Source organism: Centroberyx affinis, unplaced genomic scaffold (genome assembly GCF_046629955.1).
Source record: "Centroberyx affinis isolate AG114_WGS23_722 - 3 ecotype Tasmania unplaced genomic scaffold, CSIRO-AGI_Caff_v1 ptg000765l_1, whole genome shotgun sequence".
Lineage (NCBI taxonomy): Eukaryota > Metazoa > Chordata > Actinopteri > Beryciformes > Berycidae > Centroberyx > Centroberyx affinis.
In genome coordinates this window covers 289786-310143 of record NW_027279375.1, presented here as the reverse complement: position 1 = coordinate 310143, position 20358 = coordinate 289786, and the positions used below count along the sequence as shown (strand labels likewise).

Sequence of the window (20358 nt, the reverse complement as noted above, 5' to 3'; positions counted from 1 at the left end):
ATTTTTCCATCGGCCTTTCTCTCCTCCCACCATCTGTCATTGCAAGAAACTCTTCCAGCTTTAGCTCCGTTTGTGCTGGAAGAACAGCGCCCTCTTCCTGTTTTGTGCCATAAAGCAATCCAGCAGATTTGCCGTGAAATCTGACCCGGTGGCACACAATGTAAAATGCAGTGTAGAGGCTGGTAGAGGCTGCCAATCTTACCAGCCTCATGATCTTGTTTGTTTCCACTAATTAAACTTCACGTCTTAAACGTGATAGGGATCTATTGAAGTTAAAATTACACATAGCACGTGTCCAGAATCTTCGATGGGGAATTCTCAAATTTTTCCTGATTTTTCACTTTGCATGTGTCATTGTCTGGCCACACCTTGCAAAATGTCTAAAATACATGGGCATCAATGGGATGGCATCCATTTTTTTCTCAATTCCTGAAAATGTTTTTGGAGAGAAAGGGTTTCTGGAGGATTACTAACGACTGACCGATGATGCGCAATAGTTAAATCATTCTCCTGCTAACGATCTACGAATAACATAGCATCCCAAGGTTAATTACAATTACAATGAATTACAATTACATTGAATGCGATAACACAGGGTTGAATGAGGAACAACCTGGTAGTGGCTGTGTATCGACAGGGTAATGAATGGCTAATGCACTGGTGGAGAGGAGATGCTAATGCCATTCTAATTCCCTCTTGCTCAGAGCGGGCGCTGTGTCCTGAGCCTGTTAATCTGAACCCTTTAAACCTTTAATCTGGTTAGCTGTCTAGAGAGGGTCACACACCGTGCACACACACACACACACACACACACACACACTCAAAAAGACATACACACAAACAACCTGTCACCGCCTTGTAAAGCACTAGGCCGTACCTGTCATACCTCTCATCTCTCTCTCTCTCTTTCTCTCTCTCTCTCTCTCTCTCTCTGAGACACATGTGACATATTGAGCGCCTGCAGCGAGATTCTTCCCCATGAGTGGCATTCCAGAGCAGGCCGTCCCAGGGGAGTATGGGAAGTGGGGTCAGGCAGTGGTTGGTTTCGGGGGTGGTGGGGGTTGGAGGGGCCGGTGCAGGGGGCTTGTTGATGCGAGGGTCTGGTTAGGGTGGAGAGGGGGGGGGGGGGGATGCTCTGATTCACCTACCAGACTCTCATGGTCACACACTGCGCCTTTGCTGAATCCATGATGAACTTAGCTCAACTGATGCATGTCTGCCCTCAGCATCGGACACGCCGGGCCTCTCTACTGGCCCCCACTCCGCAGCTTGACCCCCGCCCAGACACCCAGTCATGTAGATGGAGACTGATCCAGTGTGATATCTGTTGCTCTACAGTGACTTCTGTAGCTCTCCCTTGGTTCCCTATGGACTGGAAAGGAATTTGCAAATATTTAATTTCTTGGAATTTACTCTGTACATTGTACTTCTACAGTGGGATGCTCGCATTTTCGGCAAATGTGAGAGAAAAAGAGAGAAACAGGGCGAGTATTTTGTTTTGTCCCAGTAAACCATCACCTACTTTGGACTTGAGCCATTTTCACATTCGTTTCCTCTTCATTCTCCACTGCAACACGTAGCACACGAGTGCAGCTATCTAGGCCTTTCCACGGCAGGCGTTGATTGTGTTTCTCCCCTAATTAGATCAGAATGGGGACTTTGTGTGCGTGAGCGGAGGCTCTGTGCGCGTGCATTTTTGTCACATATTATCTTATCATTTCCCTCTTTCTCTCCCTTCGTCCTCGCTCCCCTCCTCATTCTTTCTGTCTGCCGGTTAATATTTCATTCGCTCTGCCGTCGAAGCAGGCTGGTACATTAACCAGCGGTGCCAGTCGAGCTTCTCTGCTTGTGGCTGGCTGTATAAAAATAAACACACTCTAGTTGTAATGAACAGATGTCACAGAATTTAAACGTGCACTCGCCCCCTCCCGCAGCCCCCCCCCCGCCCCCCTTTCACCCTCCTCTCCCACCACCGCTCCCCTTCCCCTTGCTGCTCACGCATAAAGGCGCACATGCATGCATACACGGCATGCGGATAGACGGCCGCGATCACATATATTCACAAACACACACACACACACACACACACACACACACGCACACACACAGGCACGCACTTCTCCGAAGGACCTACGCAGAGAGTAAAACACTCGTCCACATGAGCACAAGCTCTCTGAAACGTGTGCTGACATGAGTGTGTAGAGAGCATATGCACACACACACCAAACTCATACACTCTCACACACGTATTCCCATGTGAGCTTTGCCTGGCACAGGGACGGACAGGCGGACATTGTGTTGCTCTGCCAATCTCTTTCTCTCTTTCCGCATCTCCCTCTTTTCTCTCTTTAGCTTCTCTCTCTTTCTCTTCTTCCTCCCTCCCTTCCTGTCTGTCTGTCTGTCTGTCTGTTTGTCTGTCTGTCAGTCAGCAGGGTAACACTGCGGTCATTTTACAGACTATTTTCATGAGGTCCTCCCATCCACTTCCCAGAGCCAGCCTGCCATCCCACAATCCCCGGCGGCATCATCAGAACCCATTTTGGTACTGCGGGAAAGGGTTGGGTGTGAGTGTGTCTGTGTCTGTGTATGTGTGTGTGTGTGTGTGTGTGTCTCTGTGTGTGTGTGTGTGCGTCCATCCCCCTTGTCACTCCCGCTCTTTTCCCACTGACTGTGTGCCAGCTCTCTGTGTTTGCTGGCTGACAGGACCGAAGGAGAGACGATTGTTCTCTACGTACCCAGAGACCCTCCCCTGCCAAGTCTGGGATGAAATCCTTTCTATAGCGCTAACTCCTCACAGTCGGGCCTCTCACAGCAAAACACACACCATTACTGCTCTGGGTGGGAGGGTGATACCATGCGAAAAGTCAGTCAGACACACATAGGTCTGTTTTGTTTTTGTACTCGCACTGCAAGTTAGCAAGTTTAGTCTTATATTGAGTCTTAAGATCTGCCAATGGTGTGATATAATTCACTTGTTTCCAGTGCAAATCCACTTGCTTCAGGAATTTCCTTGAATCACTTACTTATTATTACTCTATCTCCCATCCACCTTATAGACATCTTCCTAGTCTGACAATGTGGGACACAGGCAGGCACGCGCACACACACACACACACACACACACCAGATCAACACAATACCCGACAACTAATGTCACTTTGCTCTCTTGTTTTCTGGCTAGACTTTTATTAATTGTCCTGTCCTGTATTTATTGTTTCAGAAGGAAGGAATTTCCTTGAATCAAGCAACATCATCTTGATAGTTGTGGAGTGATAGAGTGGTATTTTGTCAAGATGTCATTTCAGGAAAATTCTCAAAGACAGGTGAAACTGCACTGGAAACAAGGGAAATCATCTTGCCCCACTGGTAGATTTTCTTCACTTGTATTAAGGAAAACGAGTCAGACTCAATGCTAAACTAAATGACTCGCTGAGATGGCCTTTTTTTGCAGAGCGAGGTCCCTGTTTAAGTTTGGGAGAGCCACGGAAAGTCGACCGCCGCGGTGAAAGACAGAGCGGCTCGTCCGCCCGCCCGCCGAGGCAGAAGAGGCGGGCTACAGGAGATTAAAGGTGACGGAGAGAGAGAAAGGGAGCGGGGATGAAGGAGACGGAGGAGATGAAAGGAGAAGGGGAGAGGTGCGGAGGTCGTCCGGGGGGTGATCAGTGAGGTGGATGCGATGCCATCTGACAGGTCCAGCTGGGAGACTGCCCGCCCCCCAGCGCTGCAAACTGGTCAATATGGAGGCCAATTACTGCTGCCCATGTGACCAGGGCATCATCCAACCCTATCATAACACACACTCAGACACACACAAACACACACACACACGCGCGCCATCTGTGCAGACCAGCAACGACCCACACCTCCCCCCCTGATCCAGTTGCGTCCCCATGCACACTCCTACTTAACCTCCTAAACACGGGCCAGCCACGCCCCTGCCGGACCCTCCGGAGCGTGCCGCAACTGGGCCTCCTTGAAGAAGACGGAGAGCTGTCAGAAAAGGCCCGGAAGTTTCCGCCGAGACAGACAGACCCGCCCCCCCCCTCTGACTGCTGCCCTGCCATCTCCTTCACTTTCTGCTTATTCCACAACTCTCTCTAAGCATGAACTCCCCCCTTGTACGTCAACATCTGGCACCGCCCAAAACCCCCGCAAAAAAACCTATCTGGCCACCCGCCAAAGGCCTGAAACCTACCTGGCGCTCGCCCCGAATCTCCACCTCTTGTATCTTGTATTTCCACCCCCCCACCCCCCCCCCACCTACACGCCCCCGGTTCCTCTCCTGCCCCCTACCCCCAACCTCCTGCCACCCCCCCCCCCCGTCCCGAGGCCCTCGTTCCTCCCTTGGCAGGACCTCCAGCGGTATAGCGTACTCTCAGTTTAGCTCCTGCCTCGTCTTCTGCCCCACTGCCCGAGCTTCGCCCGCGCCCCATTGTGTGATAACAAACAGATGTTGTGGAATTTCCTCTGACTGGGCTGCCAGTGACGGCCCCGCTCCCTCGTCTGGCATGGGGGGGCACTGGCACACGGTCTGGCGTCGAGGCTGCGGCGCCGGGGCTGGCCGAACTGGGTTCTGTCTGCACGATTGTTCCTCCACCGTATGCATGCACAATGTTGTAGTTTTCTGGGCCTGCATATGTGTGTGTGTGTGTGTGTGTGTGTGTGTGTGTGTGGGCCTGTACGTGTGTGTGCATGCAAGTACAGGTTCCAGTGAAGTTCACATCATTGTACCATGTTTGCTCCCTCAGAAAGTGTGTGTGTGTAAGTGTGTTTTTATGTCCTTGATTCTTGCAAATTTGTGTGGACATAAATAAATTATTCAAGTGTGGTGTGTGAGTGTGTGTGTGTGTGTGTGTGTGTGTGTGGGGGGGGGGGGCAGGGTTGCGTGTATGTCTGTCTGTCTTGTGTCTTTTTTTTTTTTTAGCAAAACTGTGTGTCCATCATTTCATTTCAAATTGCATTGCTTCATAGTTTGTTTTTTAATCAGTGACAGATTGCAAATGCTCATAATCACTTGACCAGATTATCTTTCCCCCTCTGCCTTGAATACTGAATGCCTTTATTCCCTACATATTTTATAGCCATATTATTGTCTGATATTTGTTTTTTTGCAAAACACTCTGTAATTATTTTAGCTAGACGGTTAATTGGAATTCACACCATAGTACTTGTGACATTTTGATAATCGCACTATTGACTGTTATGTCGGACAAACACTCTTGATTTTTTTTCCCTACCAAGTTGAGTGAGAAAAAGAGTGGGCATGAACATGATAATTTAAACAGCGAGATTCATTCACTCACTTTTTATCTTGAGTGCAGCACATAGTGTCACTGGAAGTTTTTTTTAAAGTAAGGCTAGTTCAGAATGACAGCAAATAAAAGTAAGAGGTTTAAAAATTTTTAAAAAATTTAATAATTTGGTAAAGCCAGAGGGAATATATGAAATGACTGGCAAAGCATCTCTTCATCTCATTCATGTGTGAACTTCAGGCGTTGATCTGGTGATTTGAGAACTGTTGGTTTGATTTAATTTACAAAAACCTGCACATTCCTTCACATTCATTATCATCTCTGATGCAAAGTCAACAACTATCAACACATTTTGTGTATCCTGTGTCTATATGTACGTGTGTGTGTGTATTTATGTTATTGTTTTGTGTTGTCATGTGTTGATATTAATGAAAGATAGGTGTGCATCCTTACAATTAAATTATTTTGGTTAACTGAATGGTATGATATTCTCTTTTTTGATGTGTTAACCTTGTCACAACCTTTCCCATCACACACACACATGCACACACACACACACAGGCGCACGCACACACACACACACACACACACACACACACACACACTCCCCTTGTCATCACTATTTCTGACTGAGAGGAAGCTGCTGTAATAGAAGAAAAGCCTTGTAAACCTCTGTGTCTTTACTTGGCTTCAAAGAGAGAAAACAGGCTATCAAACATGCAGGCTGTTGTCTAACAAACCAACAAACCAGTCCTAATTATTAAACCAAAGTTGTAATTATTTTTCCCAAAAAACATTTCAAAGTCAACTTTTTTGCAACAGAATTTTAATGAGACCAAAATCAATATTCTGGCATCTTTACTTTAAAACTGTATTATGTAAATGGCAAATAAACTTGAGATTGAAACTGAAAACTGTGTGTGTGTGTGTGTGTGTGAGAGAGAGAGAGAGAGAGAGAGAGAGAAGATGGGGTGGGGGGGTGAGATTAGTCTGATTTGTTGCAAGGTTATCGCATCCCAAAGAAGGATTATTACCCAACCAGAGTTTAATTGTAAGGATGCACCACACCCGCGTCTTCTAACGCACGAGCTCCTGTACAACATAACATAACAAAAATATGCATATTCATAGGCCTTCTACACATCACGAAAATGCCTTACTGGTGTGTGTATCTGTGTGTGTGTGTGTGTGTGTGTGTGTGTGGCAAAGGGTTACTCGGGATGAGCGCTCTCGTTTTTAAACGTGCTGGATAATGAACAGATGCTGCAAAAATTAGGAAAGAAACATCGACTCCTCCCAGCAGTGCCACTTTGGCCCGGTGAACTGGCACACTGGCGCGCACTCTGGGTTGTCCTCTCCGGGGCTCCTGGTGCTGCTGCTGGGGAACATTAAGGGACTTGGCACGGCTCTCCTCCGCCAGCCTGCCAGCCTCCCTCTCTCCGGACTGTGGAGGTGGTGGTGGAGGAGGAGGAGGAGGTGGTGGGGGGTTATTTTGATAGATGCCCTCTCCCACTGCTGTCTGGCTTCACTTGGACTGACTCTTCCAGAAACGCATGCAACTTTTATTTTCCGTCTTTGCTGATGAGGCCAAAATATATATATAGGCCTATCTGTTTTGAAAAAGTCTAACACAAAAGGAGGGTCGGCCGAGATAAGGAGGGTTTCTTCAAGAGTTCACCGGTTGGTTTCAGGTGCTGTGGGTCTCTTAGTTGAGCAAGGCACTAACAGTGGCAGGGTTAGTGGTTTGATTCCCACTACAGGGCCGCACATGCTGAAAACACTCGTGGGTAAAAGCGTCTATAAATGGCACATGTAGGCCTCCTATGTAATATAGGGCAGTGGTTCTATAGGCTACAGAACCGCAATGAGTTAAAGGACCCTATGATCTGTTAGAATAAAATAAAAGTAATACAAAAAGGGGCCTAAATCAGAATAAAACCCAGTGTGGTTCCTCAAAATGGTGTTTTAATGGCTACTGCTGCTGAGTTAGAAGCATTTCAAGCGCTCTTTATAGCACCAAAAAGGTCCCGCCATGATGCAAACCTAAAGAAGCATTTTTGGTACTGTGTGGTACTTTGGTCAAAAGTGTCCAGAAAAATGTGTAGAAATTTTACAACAGTATGAGAAAACTTAGGCTACTATAGGCTTTAGAAAATATACCTGTTTGTGCCTCTGTCGATTTTTTTTTTTTTTTACTTTCGTTTTAATGCAAATGTATGAGTAGATTTAGTTGTTAGGCCTTTAAGAAGTTAATTATATCATTGTGAGAGATAAAGATAAGCTATTACTAACATCTTTCTTTCGTCTGTCAGTAACCAACAGGACGGGCTATAGGCCTGCGCAATGTGAGCTACGGGTTTAAAACATTATTCCTACACTGACATTAAGTCTGAACAAAAATTGTAGGCTACTGATCCATGTTCGTTAAATTTAAATTTGCTTTGTCTTGTAGGCCCTATTGAACTGTAATTATATTGATAATTGTATCGATTGAAACATTTTGACTTCTGCTAAATCAGTGTGTGTGTATGTGTTTACTAAACCCTAAGCTATGGCAAAGTCCCTGCATCTAATATCTAAATCTAATTTACCACTAAAACGTCCAAACCCGCATATAGAGAGAAAATTCCCGGGGACGAATTGAACTGATGACTGACAAAATATTTTCAGCCTGTTATTTGGACAATGCAATAAACTGCCAGACGTATAGGTCACCAGAGGGAACTCTGGTCCTGAAAGCCCCCTGATGTTTATTTTCGTTATTAGATATTGTTCCAAAATATATTTCCTGCATTTCTGTTTGATAATTGCTCTCCATTATAATGATCAAAACTACAAGATCAAAGTTGGACCGATTCAGGCCGAGGTGTGGCGAATCACGACTCATTATCCACACCCAGGGTGCGTCTAAATTTCCAGTAAACTGAACGATGGTCTCGGTCGTTGTCCGTGTTGCTGGTGTTGATACTGGTCACCGCCATTCACCACCCAGAGCCTCTGTGTGTCCTTACAGCAGAGAGCACCCAGGACATTTGGGGAACATATGGGTCCCGGGGCAGCGCTCCAAACCCAGCCGGGGTGGCAACGGCTGCCCCTTGCACTGTGTGTGTGTGTGTGTGTGTGTGTGTGTGACTGTGTGAGCATCAGTTATTTTATGATGCGTTTTGAAATTAAAGCAGGGATTCAAATAAACAAATAGGCTACATGTGGAATCTCTATATCCCTCCATTTCCTTAAATTATGTACGTTTGTGTGTGTGTGTGTGTGTGTGTGTGTAAGGTTTACATATATACATATATATATATATATACACACACTTATAATACATATGTGTATATATGTGTATTTTAAACACAAAGATTTATTTCGTTTAAATAGCTCGTGATAAGACCAAAGTCATTTAAAATACAGAGTGGTGTCAAAAATAGGCCTGCATTTAAAAATGCATTGCTCTCATGTGAAGTGTGTGTTTAAAGTTACAAGAGATAAAATGGGAGTGGCAGGGTGACTTCATAATTTATTTCTGATGTTTAATGGATTATCAAAGTATGGAGAGTAAAGATAAAGAAAATTTAATTCGTAACGAAACGAATATTTGCGGTTTACAACCTTCAGCGGAACCGTATTTGTCTCATAGAGAATACAATAGGAAAATCTGCTGTTGCATTGCGTTTTAACGCACTTTAATTTAACTTAATTTTATTCTTTTATTCTTTTTTTGACCACAGGAATCTGTAAGCCATCAAAGAAGTAGGCATGGTACATGTGTGGTGGCAAAACACAGCGTTGTGTTTATCATTTTCTATCATTTTGATATTTTCTTTCTTCTTCTATGTCATTTTTTGTTGTTGTCACGCATCGGCTCTGTCCTCTTCTTGTGCTTTTCCACCTGATGTGAGACTTGGTGTGAAACCCAGGCCGGCGCGTGTGTCAGCGTGTGTGTGTGTGTGTGTGTGTGTGTGTGTGTGTGTGTGTGTGTGTGTGTGTGTGTGTGTGTTTGGGGATATATGTGAATACATTTTGAATGACGTATCAATTAGACTAAATTAAACAACTCCTCATGTTTTTCCGCCAACTTGTAAAGCGTGTTGACATGAATGAAAAGCCTTTTGGGCGTTGCATCATTCTGCAGGTCGCCTATAGTGTTTTGGAGGCAGCCTGGTGCATGTTGGGGTTTGCTGGATTGTTACCAAAAACTCCAATTAATGCTGAAACCATTACAGCAGCAGCACAGACAGCACGCGCACACCGGCTGGGCCAAAAGCGTCTCCGTACAGGCAGAAACACCGGGAGCTCTCCGCGGTGCTGAACGACTTTCTCTCCTCAAAAAGTGGAAAACATGAATATTAACCTTCACTATTATACTGTTGCATTAACCTAAATGAAGTGACAGGTAGGTTATCAGTTAACCTGTAGTCTCAGTATTAGTTAACCTGTACTAGTGTGCCAGACAGTCGGAAATGCAGGCCTAATGTAATTTTGCACTGCCTGCAAGTTTCCAGAGCAAACGTGTTTACTTTCTTAACGTCTGTAGTTTATAATCTCTCCATATATTTTTTTAAAGGCTGGTTGGGCGTTCAGCCAAGCAAATAAGACGCATTGGCACAGGTAGCCTATATTTCATTATAGAGGATGGCATTGCTGCACTTTCCTTCCTTTCCCGTGTTTTCCAGATAAAGGGCCTGAGGGTGTGAAGCCTGGGGAACTCCTGCAGGTTGTGGCACCAGGCCGGTCAGCCTCTTATAATCCAATAATCCATTCACTGGCCTCTATTAAGGCCTATAGGGACACGCTGCAAACGACCAAATATTTTCTAAAAGCATTAAGTTAAAATAATGGCAGCTTGATACAAATGAATGAGTTATGTAAATTCGATATATAAAAAAAAATGTATCGGCGTCTTTCATAGATTGTGTAGGAAAAAGCGTAAAGACAAACGCTATTTAACGATTACATGTTGAATGGTAACGTTGCTGATGATGCCAAGGATGTATATGTATAAATAATCAAGTTACACAGTCTGGTTTATTGTCATTTTATTTTACCACACAGTTGGTTGAATACAAAGTTGAAAGACTTGAATTTTTATGAAAAAATGCTCAGCAACACATGGGATCCCTTCTTTTCCATAGACTATTAACATTAATTACAAAAACAACACAATAAATACGTGCAGCAATAATAATAATAATAATAATAATAATAATAGTAAACTCATTGAACTTAGTAGGTCGCAAATTAAGCAAATCAGTTGGAAAAGATTAAACCAAAATTGATTTTGAAAGAAAATACAATGCAATGGTTCAATTAGCCTAGAAGAATAAGTAACGTGAAAGAATAAAGAAGGAAATGGGAAACGTCTTATTTTCTCTTATTTAGATCTTTTTTTTTATGTTGAAACATTTTGGCCAGCCCAGTCATTGTCAATTTCGTTGGGTGTCCGTTCAAAGTGTGTGTGTGTGTGTGTGTGTGTGTGTGTGTGTGTGTGTGTGTGTGTGTGTGTGTGTGTGTGTGAATGTGAATGTGAACGTGTGTGTGCGCATGTGTGTGTGCGTGCGCGCACTCGTGTGTGCAGCAAAAGTGATGATGAGACATAGAGTGACAGTCTTTCCGGGCCTTGTTGCCTCGCTTTGTAGTCTCGGTTGGGTTTTGCATAGATGCGAAACGATTGATTTGCTGGAGAACAGATTATTCTAAAACAACCCGACTAGCACATTTTTCTCATATCAGCATTTCCCTCTGCATGTCTTTAGCTTCAGTTTCAAAATCTCAATCTCTCAAATTGTCACATGTATAGGCGATTAAATGTGATTTGTATTAGCTTGTTCATTATTTTATTTCTAATTCAGAAATAGTATTAGAAACCCACCGACAATGTCAAGGTTCAGCTATAGCCAGTGACGTAGTGGTGAATAAAAAGGTGGGTAATCTATAACCTCATCACAGGGCAAACAACCACCAATATGGGGAAAAAAATCAATTATATTTTCAGAAAAGCATTCATTTGTATTTTTTTCTCCCTTTAAAGACCCCTTGTGTACTATTAATTTACCCCATAAAGATTTATCAGCCTAAAAAGTTGAATAAACTCTCCTGCGCAATTAAAAAGATGTTTAAACTGAATATAGGTGGGTTTACCCTCCAGTACACCCCTGGCTATAGCAAAAAAATGTTAATATTAGGCTACTGAATGAATTCAACGAAAAGCACTAATGACAACGAGTGACACATCTCTCCAGAATGCCTCCGTCCTGGCGGGTATAGCTTGTCAAGAAATGTGCTGTGGATAGATTGTTGATTGCAAGGGGACGCACGATAGTTTTTTTTAATTTTTTTTTTAATCTTAGTTGTGAAAAAACGCGTTCAGTTCATCATACACGGGGGCCCGTTCGTGGTGTAAGTGCATGTCGTGGTAAGGCAGGACGTTTTCAGAGTGAATGCCGCTCCGGGCCCCCGAGGAGCCAAACACCAGGTTGTGGGCCCCGGCGGGTCTGGAGCCAGGCAGGCCGGAGTAATGCATAGAGTAGTGGTACCCCTTCTCGTTGTCGGGGGACGCGGTGCCTTCGTGCTTCAGCGAAAAGTTGCCATTGATGCACAGCGGCGGGCTGAGGGGCCCCTCGTACTCGGGGCTGTTATACTCCGGGGACCCGCTCCCGCCGTACAGGGGGTCGTACGTCGAGCAGTAGCCGTGCGTCCTCAGCAGGTGCGAGTTCGTGCCCGGCTGGCAGTGGGGGCTGGAGAGACGCGCGCACTGGTACGGGTAGGAGTGCATGGAGAACGAGCTGGACGGGTACCTGCCCCCGTCCTGACACTGCTGCTCGGTGATGAAGTTGCGGGAATTCAGCTGCAGGCATCCCGCCACCAGGTTGGTCGTGGGCTGGGACAGTCCCTTGCACAGCGTCTGGACGTAGGACACAAGGTCCGGCCTTTTCCCAGAGCGCAATATCTCCGACAGGGCCCAGATATAGTTTTTGGCCAACCGCAGCGTCTCGATTTTGGAGAGTTTTTGCGTTTTGGAGTAGCAGGGCACCACTTTACGCAGATTGTCGAGCGCAGAGTTCAGGTCGTGCATGCGGGTCCTCTCTCGCGCGTTGGCCTTCTGCCGCCGCACCTTGGAGCGCTCGATTCGGGCCTGGGTCATTTTGCGCTTCTTGGGGCCCCTTTTCTTGGGCCTGTCCCCCTCTGTGTCCTCATCTCCTTCATCCTCCTCCTCCACTTCGTCGTCCTCGTCGTCTTCCTCGGCGTGCTCGGAGTGCGTCCGGCTGTCTCCCCTCAGATCGGACTCGTCCATGTCGTTCTGGGCGTCGTGGTCGTCATCCTTGAGCTTGGAGTCCTCGCTTTCGCTGTCGTCCGCCCAGCCGGAGTATTTCTGCACGTCGGGAAGTAGCGAGGGGTCACTGAAAAGCCTCGTCAACATTGTGGCTCTGGAGAAGAGAAAAAAAAAAGATTGGTTGAGGCCTCACAAGCACACGAACACGTTTAGCCTACACGAGGCTGCATAATAACAATGCAACCCCCTTAAGAAAAAGAACTATAAATGTAAGCTATTCAAATGTCACACAAAAACTGGAAGCCCTATAGGAATATCATGAGATACGATAAAAAATACCATAAAGTAACAAGGTAAACTCACTGCTGAGTACAACAGTCCCAATATAAGTCCACATAGGAATATTATAGTGATAGCCTACAATAAGGGATCAAAATACCATAAATTGCTATAAAGTCACTATAAATTCACTATTGAACACTAAAGATAGACTATAAGTCCCTTAGGATAATTATTATTTATTTTTATAAGAATATTATAGTGACTTTTCGTTATGGACTAATGAATAAGAGACACTTGGCCCTTTACTCTTTGCCTAAAGGACAAAGAGTGAACATTTGTTATGCGCGAAAAAAAAATGAAATAAAAAAATAATCAGCCTTTCTATCTAAAGCATTGCGTTGGGCTACAGCCAGACGGATCCCCATTTAATTCCCTGCTGTCATCCGTGTGCCCTGTCGCGTCCTCGCGCAGCGGGTCCCAGCGGCAGGGGCCACATTACAGGTCCCATGGGGGCCCCCACTTTCACTCCTCCTGACGCCCATATACACTCCTGGCTGCATTCCAGCACTATTCATCCACACTATACACCTCTCCACAGAGCGGGCGAAAGGGATTTTATTTAATTGATAGGCTGTAGCTCCGTTTAAAGTCATGCTGATTATTAAATTAAGGCTACTTATAGACATATCCTAACTCAAGCCGTAAAAAGGCTTGGAGTGCAATTTCAGCGTCCAGGCCCAAACACTGCAGCCAAGACGAAAGGTCAACTTCTCTCTTTGATTTTTTTATTTTTTTTTATTTATGCTGTCAGCTGTCATGGACCGTACTAGTTTCATTTCAGTTATAATTTCCTCAATAGTCAGGTTCTAGATTTTTTTTTTTTTTATAATAATAGGCGAATAATAACAATAATAATAATAATAATAATGTTAGTAATAGCCTAATAATAATAATAATAATAGCCTAATAATAAACTAAAACATCCTTGTTATTTTCTAAATTTTAACATTTTCTTATTTCTTTGATTTATTTGCAGAAATACCTAGAATTAGGCTACATTAGGCCAATAGCTGTAACGAGCCATGCCTCATACTAAACAAATAAGCAAAACATACGAATTAATAAATCCAAAAACGAAAAGAAATTGATTACCAGCTGATTAGAAAACGCAGTCCGGGGCCCATCAGAAAAAAAGGCTACAGAGAGACGAGGTGATCTTTGACAGGTTCAATAAGCCTCCAATGCTTCCCCCCTCCAACATGTTTCACTTCGCATCTACTGTCATAGTGGAGCAGCAGATAGACTCGCAGCCCACAGTAAGGTAGGCTGTGATGGTTGGTTAATTATCTCGGGGGGTGTGCCAGGGGCAAAATCTAGTTTTTAAATCTCAGGCTCAGGAGGCTTGCTCAATTAAAAGGAAAAAAACAACAACGTTTAATTAACAGACCGTGCACCTTACACGAAATAGATTTCACACATAATCCAGTATGCACGAGTGCATGATTTCAAAGCACTTTTTTAGTCAGCGGGAACCCCTTACAGATGGGAATCGCTTGTATCCTTTTAGCCCTCGTTAAATATAAAAAACACAACTCGTGAAACACAAATATCCTATCTTGCAAAATCCTGTAATTGCATTGCAGTGTGATGGAAGAAATAACTGGTATAGATTGTGTTGTGTCGAGATAAATTGTTGAAGGCAAAACTAGACAAACAGAGATAAATCATGCTGCACATTGCCTGTCACAGTCAATGGCGTTGTCCCACCCTTTCATTTGCACCGAGATTGAACGTGCAAATCATCGACAAAATCATCAATAAATCTTCCATTAAGCTCGAGGACATCCTTCGCTGTGGCAATTGGGCTGAATGCGAAATCTTCCTTATACATTCTTGTCTCCTGCATGTTCATTGTCTGTGTTTCTTTGATTCAAGGTCCAGACGCAGGAATGTCTAAATCAAATTAATGTCCGATATGATCTATTTACAGCCTGTGCACTGTTGTCAGGCTGCTCCATCCCCGGGACTGCTCCCTGCTAATGGTCCTGAATGAATGCAATCGGGACTGGAGACGATTGCCTTTTGACTCAAGCGTGATATTAGATCTTAGGTTTTATAATCCAGTCAGATTTGGGTGTTAAAAGTTGAAGGGCATACAGAGAGAGAGAGAGAGAGAGACAGAGAGAGTAAGAGAGAGAGAGAGAGAGAGAGAGAGAGAGAGAGAGAGAGAGAGACGAGCTCGTGCAAGCCCATAAGGAAATCTAATAAATGGGCATGTATGGAAATGCCATGTATGCTCATTAGCCTAAATGTGTAAGAATTGGCCGTTTTTGCATGTGAACACTACCAGATGTAGCCGACATACACACCATGTATCCAGAATATACAAACGTATAACACACTCACTATATGCAGATATAATCACATATAGTAGGCTACTGTATATGACAATATGTTAGATTTCCATATGGGGTCCATGCCAGTTACGTTGCCTTTCTCCTCTCCAACTATGAATGTGTGTAAATTAACAACAGGCTATAGAAAGTCTATTGGAACAACAAAAAACATGCATTAAAACGTTGAGGAATATCCTTCGCATTATTAATACAATATAATCCATTTTCGGATGGTCACTTTAGAAATACTGCAGTAAATGACTAGATTTTTTTTTGTTATTGTTTATGTTCCAACTTACCTCGGCTCGAGCTCTTCACAGGGGGTGGGAAAAAACGCGCGTGAGTTTCAGACCATCTTCGGGGACCGCGAGCGAACGAGCGAACGAACGCTCCTGTTACTGTAGGTGCGGCGCGCGGCTTTCACTGGTGGTGGTGGTGTTGGTGTTGGTTGTTCTATCCCCCCGCGCGCGCTCGAATAACCGGAGCCGGTGTGTGCGTGTATGTGTGTGTCTGTGTATGTGTGTGTATGTGTGTATGTGTGTGTGTGGCAACCGTGAGCTACCGGGGACGGGGTTACATACCAGCTAAGGCTGTGATGCCAGCGCCCATATGGCTGGCACGTCACCGGCAAGAGCCATCACATGAGAGCCCGGTGATTGACATGCGCCCGCATTCGGAGAGATTTGCCCTCCCGGGGGAAGAGAGGGGGGAGAGAGAGAGAGAGAGACAGAGAGAGAGAGAGAGTAAGAGAGAGAGAGCGAGAGAGAGGAGGTGGAGGAGGAGGAGGAGGAGGCGGAGGAGGAGGAGGGGAGGAGGAGGAGGGCTCTGCCATCTGTCACCGCGCTAGCGCTCACACAGCCAGAAAAAAGGAGGAAAAAACAGAAGAGAGGGAGAAAATAAAATGGTGGAACAACAAAACTCATCATTGTTGACCTGTGCTGCTGCTTCAAGGGATGTAGGCTGTTTCTTATCAAACCTGCGCGTTTTCTCGTTCCCCTTACGAACTCCCTACAGTAATGGGATAATACAGTTTTAGAGGAATGCTGTGCAAATATCACAGCAATACAAGTCCCTGTAGGAATATTATTGTGATGCCATATGAGGTAAAAATACCACAAAGTAGGCTAAGATAAGGTCAATGTAGAATCTCACTGCTGAGTACCACAGACACTGTAACTCCCAATAGGAATATTACAGTGATTACTCGTCAGGGTCGACCAGTGTCTCTAAGCCATAAAGTGCTTTAGTGTTATATATGCATGATCATAATGCAGTTAAATACAAAGGTGGATAAACTAAACACCCACCACTATAAAACCAACTATACTTAAGCATTAATTTATACGCCCCCCTCCTTAAAATACCCTATCTTCATGGGACTTATCAGAAGAGTTATGACTTACTATGTTATGTACTTCAAATTTAAAACATATGTCATCTTAAATTGGCAGGTAAACTATTGAACAAATAAAAGGTGGGTAAACCGAGTTTAGGTGTGTTTATCCTCCACTACATCCCTGGTTATGAGAGAGGTGGGGGGATGGGGATGCATTATAAGTGCATTAAGTCCGTGGAACAGAAGGCATATTGTTTATTTATTTACCTAATTGGATCAAATTATGCTGCAATGTATTCAGAGGAACGACAACCAAAACCAATTGTGATTTGTTCTGACTCCAACGGGCACAGCAGACCCACTCGCCAAAGAGTCAGACAAAAGATACAATATTATATAGGCTTCTGTTTGAGTGTGTGGACCGGCTCTTGTGTGGTGGTGAGAGTGGAGATCAGATGTTTACTGGTAGGTGGGTCTGAGCGAGCGAGGCTGCCGGCACGCTGCTGGTGTTTCCACTGTGCGATGCTGAGTGAGGGGCGCCTGCAGGGGCGAGTGTCGAGAGAGAGAGAGAGAGAGAGAGAGAGAGAGAGACATAGAGACATACAGGAGGAAGGCAGAGAGAGAGGGAGTGAGACCCAGGTGTGTAGCCCCACCAGGGACGGGATGAAAAATGGAGGAGGAGGAGGAGGGGGGGGGGTTAGCTGAGATGACAGGGGATTGGTGATAGGAGCTGGCAGAGGTGCCCAAGATTTAGGAGGAGGCGTGTTGGCACATCAGCGGCGTAGATGCAAGACTATGAATTCCTTGCCACCGGCGTCCTGGTTCCTCCAGTATGTCCGCCTCACTGCTTTGCGTCCATCCCAGCGCCGAGATCTCTCTATTTAGCCGACATTAGTGGAGTTAATGTGGGAGAAATGAGCTCGATGACCACCAAGTCCAACTTGGCACACAGAAGAGACCCATCGGGCTGAGGAAACAGGGACCCGCAGGCTGAGAAATAGCTGATGGAGGCTCGTCATGTCCTTGGGCCTGGATCACCCCTATATCTCCTCCGCGTCCACCGCTGTGGAGGGGTGGGGTGTTCGGGGGGGGGGGGGGGGGGGGGGGGGTCATCCCTGGGGTCACCAGCAGTGTGGCAGCTGTGGCTAGGGAGCCGTGATGCTGCACATTCACTAATATGTCTCATCCCTTATGGGACGAGGGGACGGTAACCTGGCACTACCCCAAACTGTGGTGAGGTTGGGAGGGGGGGTGGAGGGGGCATCAAGCTCCACCGCCAGCCAAATCTGTGCCCTATCCTACCTCAGCTGCACCGGGGGGGCTGAGGATGGGACGGCTGTGGCCATGGGGGCTGATGCTTCTCAACAAGTCCCACACAACCTTCAGGTCACCTTGCCAAATAAATGCTAAATGTCAACAGCACGGCTTTAGCCAGCGACGGCTCAAGGCGACTCCAATCAGAGGCTTTGATCTGAGATGGAGGCGCCGGAGGAGAGCTTGTTCGGAATTATGATGTTTAGAATGACTTTGCATCTTGTTTGTACCGGATTAGTCTCGAGTAAGGGCCACCTGCCGTCCTTTTTCATAGGGTAAACATATGCAATCGGAATGCAAAATCGAAGCCCTTTCCCTTTAAGATGTCGCATTCTCCATCACTCTCTCCCTCTACGGTCAAATGACACCCAAATGACACCCAATAAGCCTTCCAAAGTCACCGAGCCACACCATCCTTACCTTTGTCATCATGTGAGGTGATGACCTGCACTTCACTCGTCTTCCTGGAAGAATTACAAAGTTCCACTGGCACAAATCAAAAAATATGAAATAAAGCGCATACACACAGACACACACACGCACACACACACACACACACACACACACACACACACACACACAGGCCCACCCCCACCCCCCACCAGACTCCCGGACCCCATCTGCACTCGCCTCTCTCCAGCCCCCTAATTGCATATGCACAAATGCAAATGCCTATTAATTAATTACTTGACTAATTAGTGCAGTGGTATTTTAGAGCGATAAATCAAGTGGAGATGGGGCCGAGGACGGCGGGGCAGGAGGAGGGCTATGTGGAGCATCAACAATGAACCCACACCAGAGGGAGTGCTCCTACTGTACGTCCTGTGTGTGACTGGGACAGAGAGGATGTGCGCACTGGAGCTTCAGAGGAAACATCTAAAACCCCGAAAGAGCTGAAGAGGTGACAGTCCGAGGTGAGTGTGTATGTCTGAGAGAGAGAGAGAGAGAGAGAGAGAGAGAGAGAGAGAGAGAGAGAGGGAGGGAGAGAGTGGGGGAGGAAATTTAGGTTGCATATGAGATGTGACCTCTGCTCCACCAACTGTGTTGTTCCTTGGCGTGCGGCCAAGCTCGGATGCTCGGTGTAGCTATTTCACCGAAGAAGAAACCATTGGCTACACACACACACACACAACAACCGGTCCTATTGATACATATTTATGCTGATATTATAAACCATGTACAATAGTTCAATGAACATAACAGTTGGCATCGTTTATGCAGTGATACTGATGTGATAATTGTGGCATCTGTGATTGGGAGGTGAATAAATCTGGCAGCTCTGGTAAGCTGTGTGTGTGTGTGTATTATGTGTGTGCGTGTGTGTGTGCCTGTAGGTGTGCCAGGCCCCCACCATAGGTGCCCATGGAGATCTCCGGACTGAAATATTCATTCTTGTTTGCTCGCCCAGACAGTGTGGTCCTAATTGCAGCATCAGAGAGCTCCACCTCTCCCTCTCTTCTGGCTTGGCTGCAGTGGATACGAACCTCATCTGGGAGCGGGATGCCTGTGTAAGTATGTGTGTGTGTGTGTCTGTGTGTGTGTGCATGTGTGTATAGATTTGTGTTTCCTGCTTGCTTGCTTGCTCTTCCCCCACTCTCTCTCTCTCACTCATTCACAAACAAGTGTAATTCTTCGGTTCACGCCGTCAAGCTGTCAGATCCATTCATTTAATTTGTCCGCATGTCTGGTCACATTCTCTGTGTATTGGATTGTGTTGCTTTACATCTCTGCTCCAGTATCTATCTGTGTACTTCAGCTTGCCTTCATGCCTCATTCACTCTGCCTGTGTTGGAGTTGGTTTGGCTATTGATCTCTCTGTCAACATCTCTGTCTATCTGTCTGTCTGTCTCTCTCTCTCTCTCTCTCTGTGTGTGTGTGTGTGTGTGTCTGTCGATCTGTCAGTCCACAGGGTGTGTACGGCTCTGGAGTTTTTCATCAGTTCCCGTGCCAGCCCAACCCGTGCCCGGCCAAGCTGAACCATCTTGTGGGATTTTTGGCTTTTAATTATAGTAAGAGAGGATTAATTATGGCAGGTGGAAACATGGGCATGGAGGCAGAGCAGAGGAGGACGTGGCAGTAGGCATGATTGCAGTGGAAACAAGGGGCCATGCATTATTGATGCTATGAGTGAGGGGCTGGAGGGGGTAGAGGGTGCTAATTAAATCACTGCCCTACTGCCACGTCCTCCTCTGTCTCTGCCTCCACCATGTCTTCCACCTGCTACGCCTCCGACACCCCACCCTGCTCCACCCCACCCACACACACACACCCACACACACATTGTCACTCACACAAACACCCCTCTCGTCATTTATCTCTGTTTTTCTGCCTGTCGGTTCATTTTTTCCCACAGTTCTCCCTTCTTTCTCCATTTCCTCGTCTCATCCATGGTAAAAAATCATCCGTGCCTTTTCAGGAACTTCCTCTCTAGTCCGTGCCTCCTCCCTTCCGGCCTCGCCACTTCCTGTGCCTCAACCACCTATCAGAGGGGTTTTGGCCTTTACATGC

The 20358-nt window shown here is 45.8% G+C and overlaps 1 protein-coding gene across 1 annotated transcript; it reads right to left on the bottom strand.

The window, feature by feature from the left end:
* Positions 1-11595: 11595 nt before the first annotated feature.
* LOC139644640 (neurogenic differentiation factor 2-like) lies at positions 11596-15881 on the bottom strand. The gene is made up of 2 exons (XM_071520079.1): positions 15778-15881; positions 11596-12674 (listed from the first exon to the last, which is right to left on the bottom strand). The coding sequence occupies exon 2, from the start codon at positions 12667-12669 to the stop codon at positions 11596-11598; it is 1074 nt and encodes a 357-aa protein (XP_071376180.1). The 5' UTR covers positions 12670-12674; positions 15778-15881.
* Between the last annotated feature and the right edge of the window lie 4477 nt (positions 15882-20358).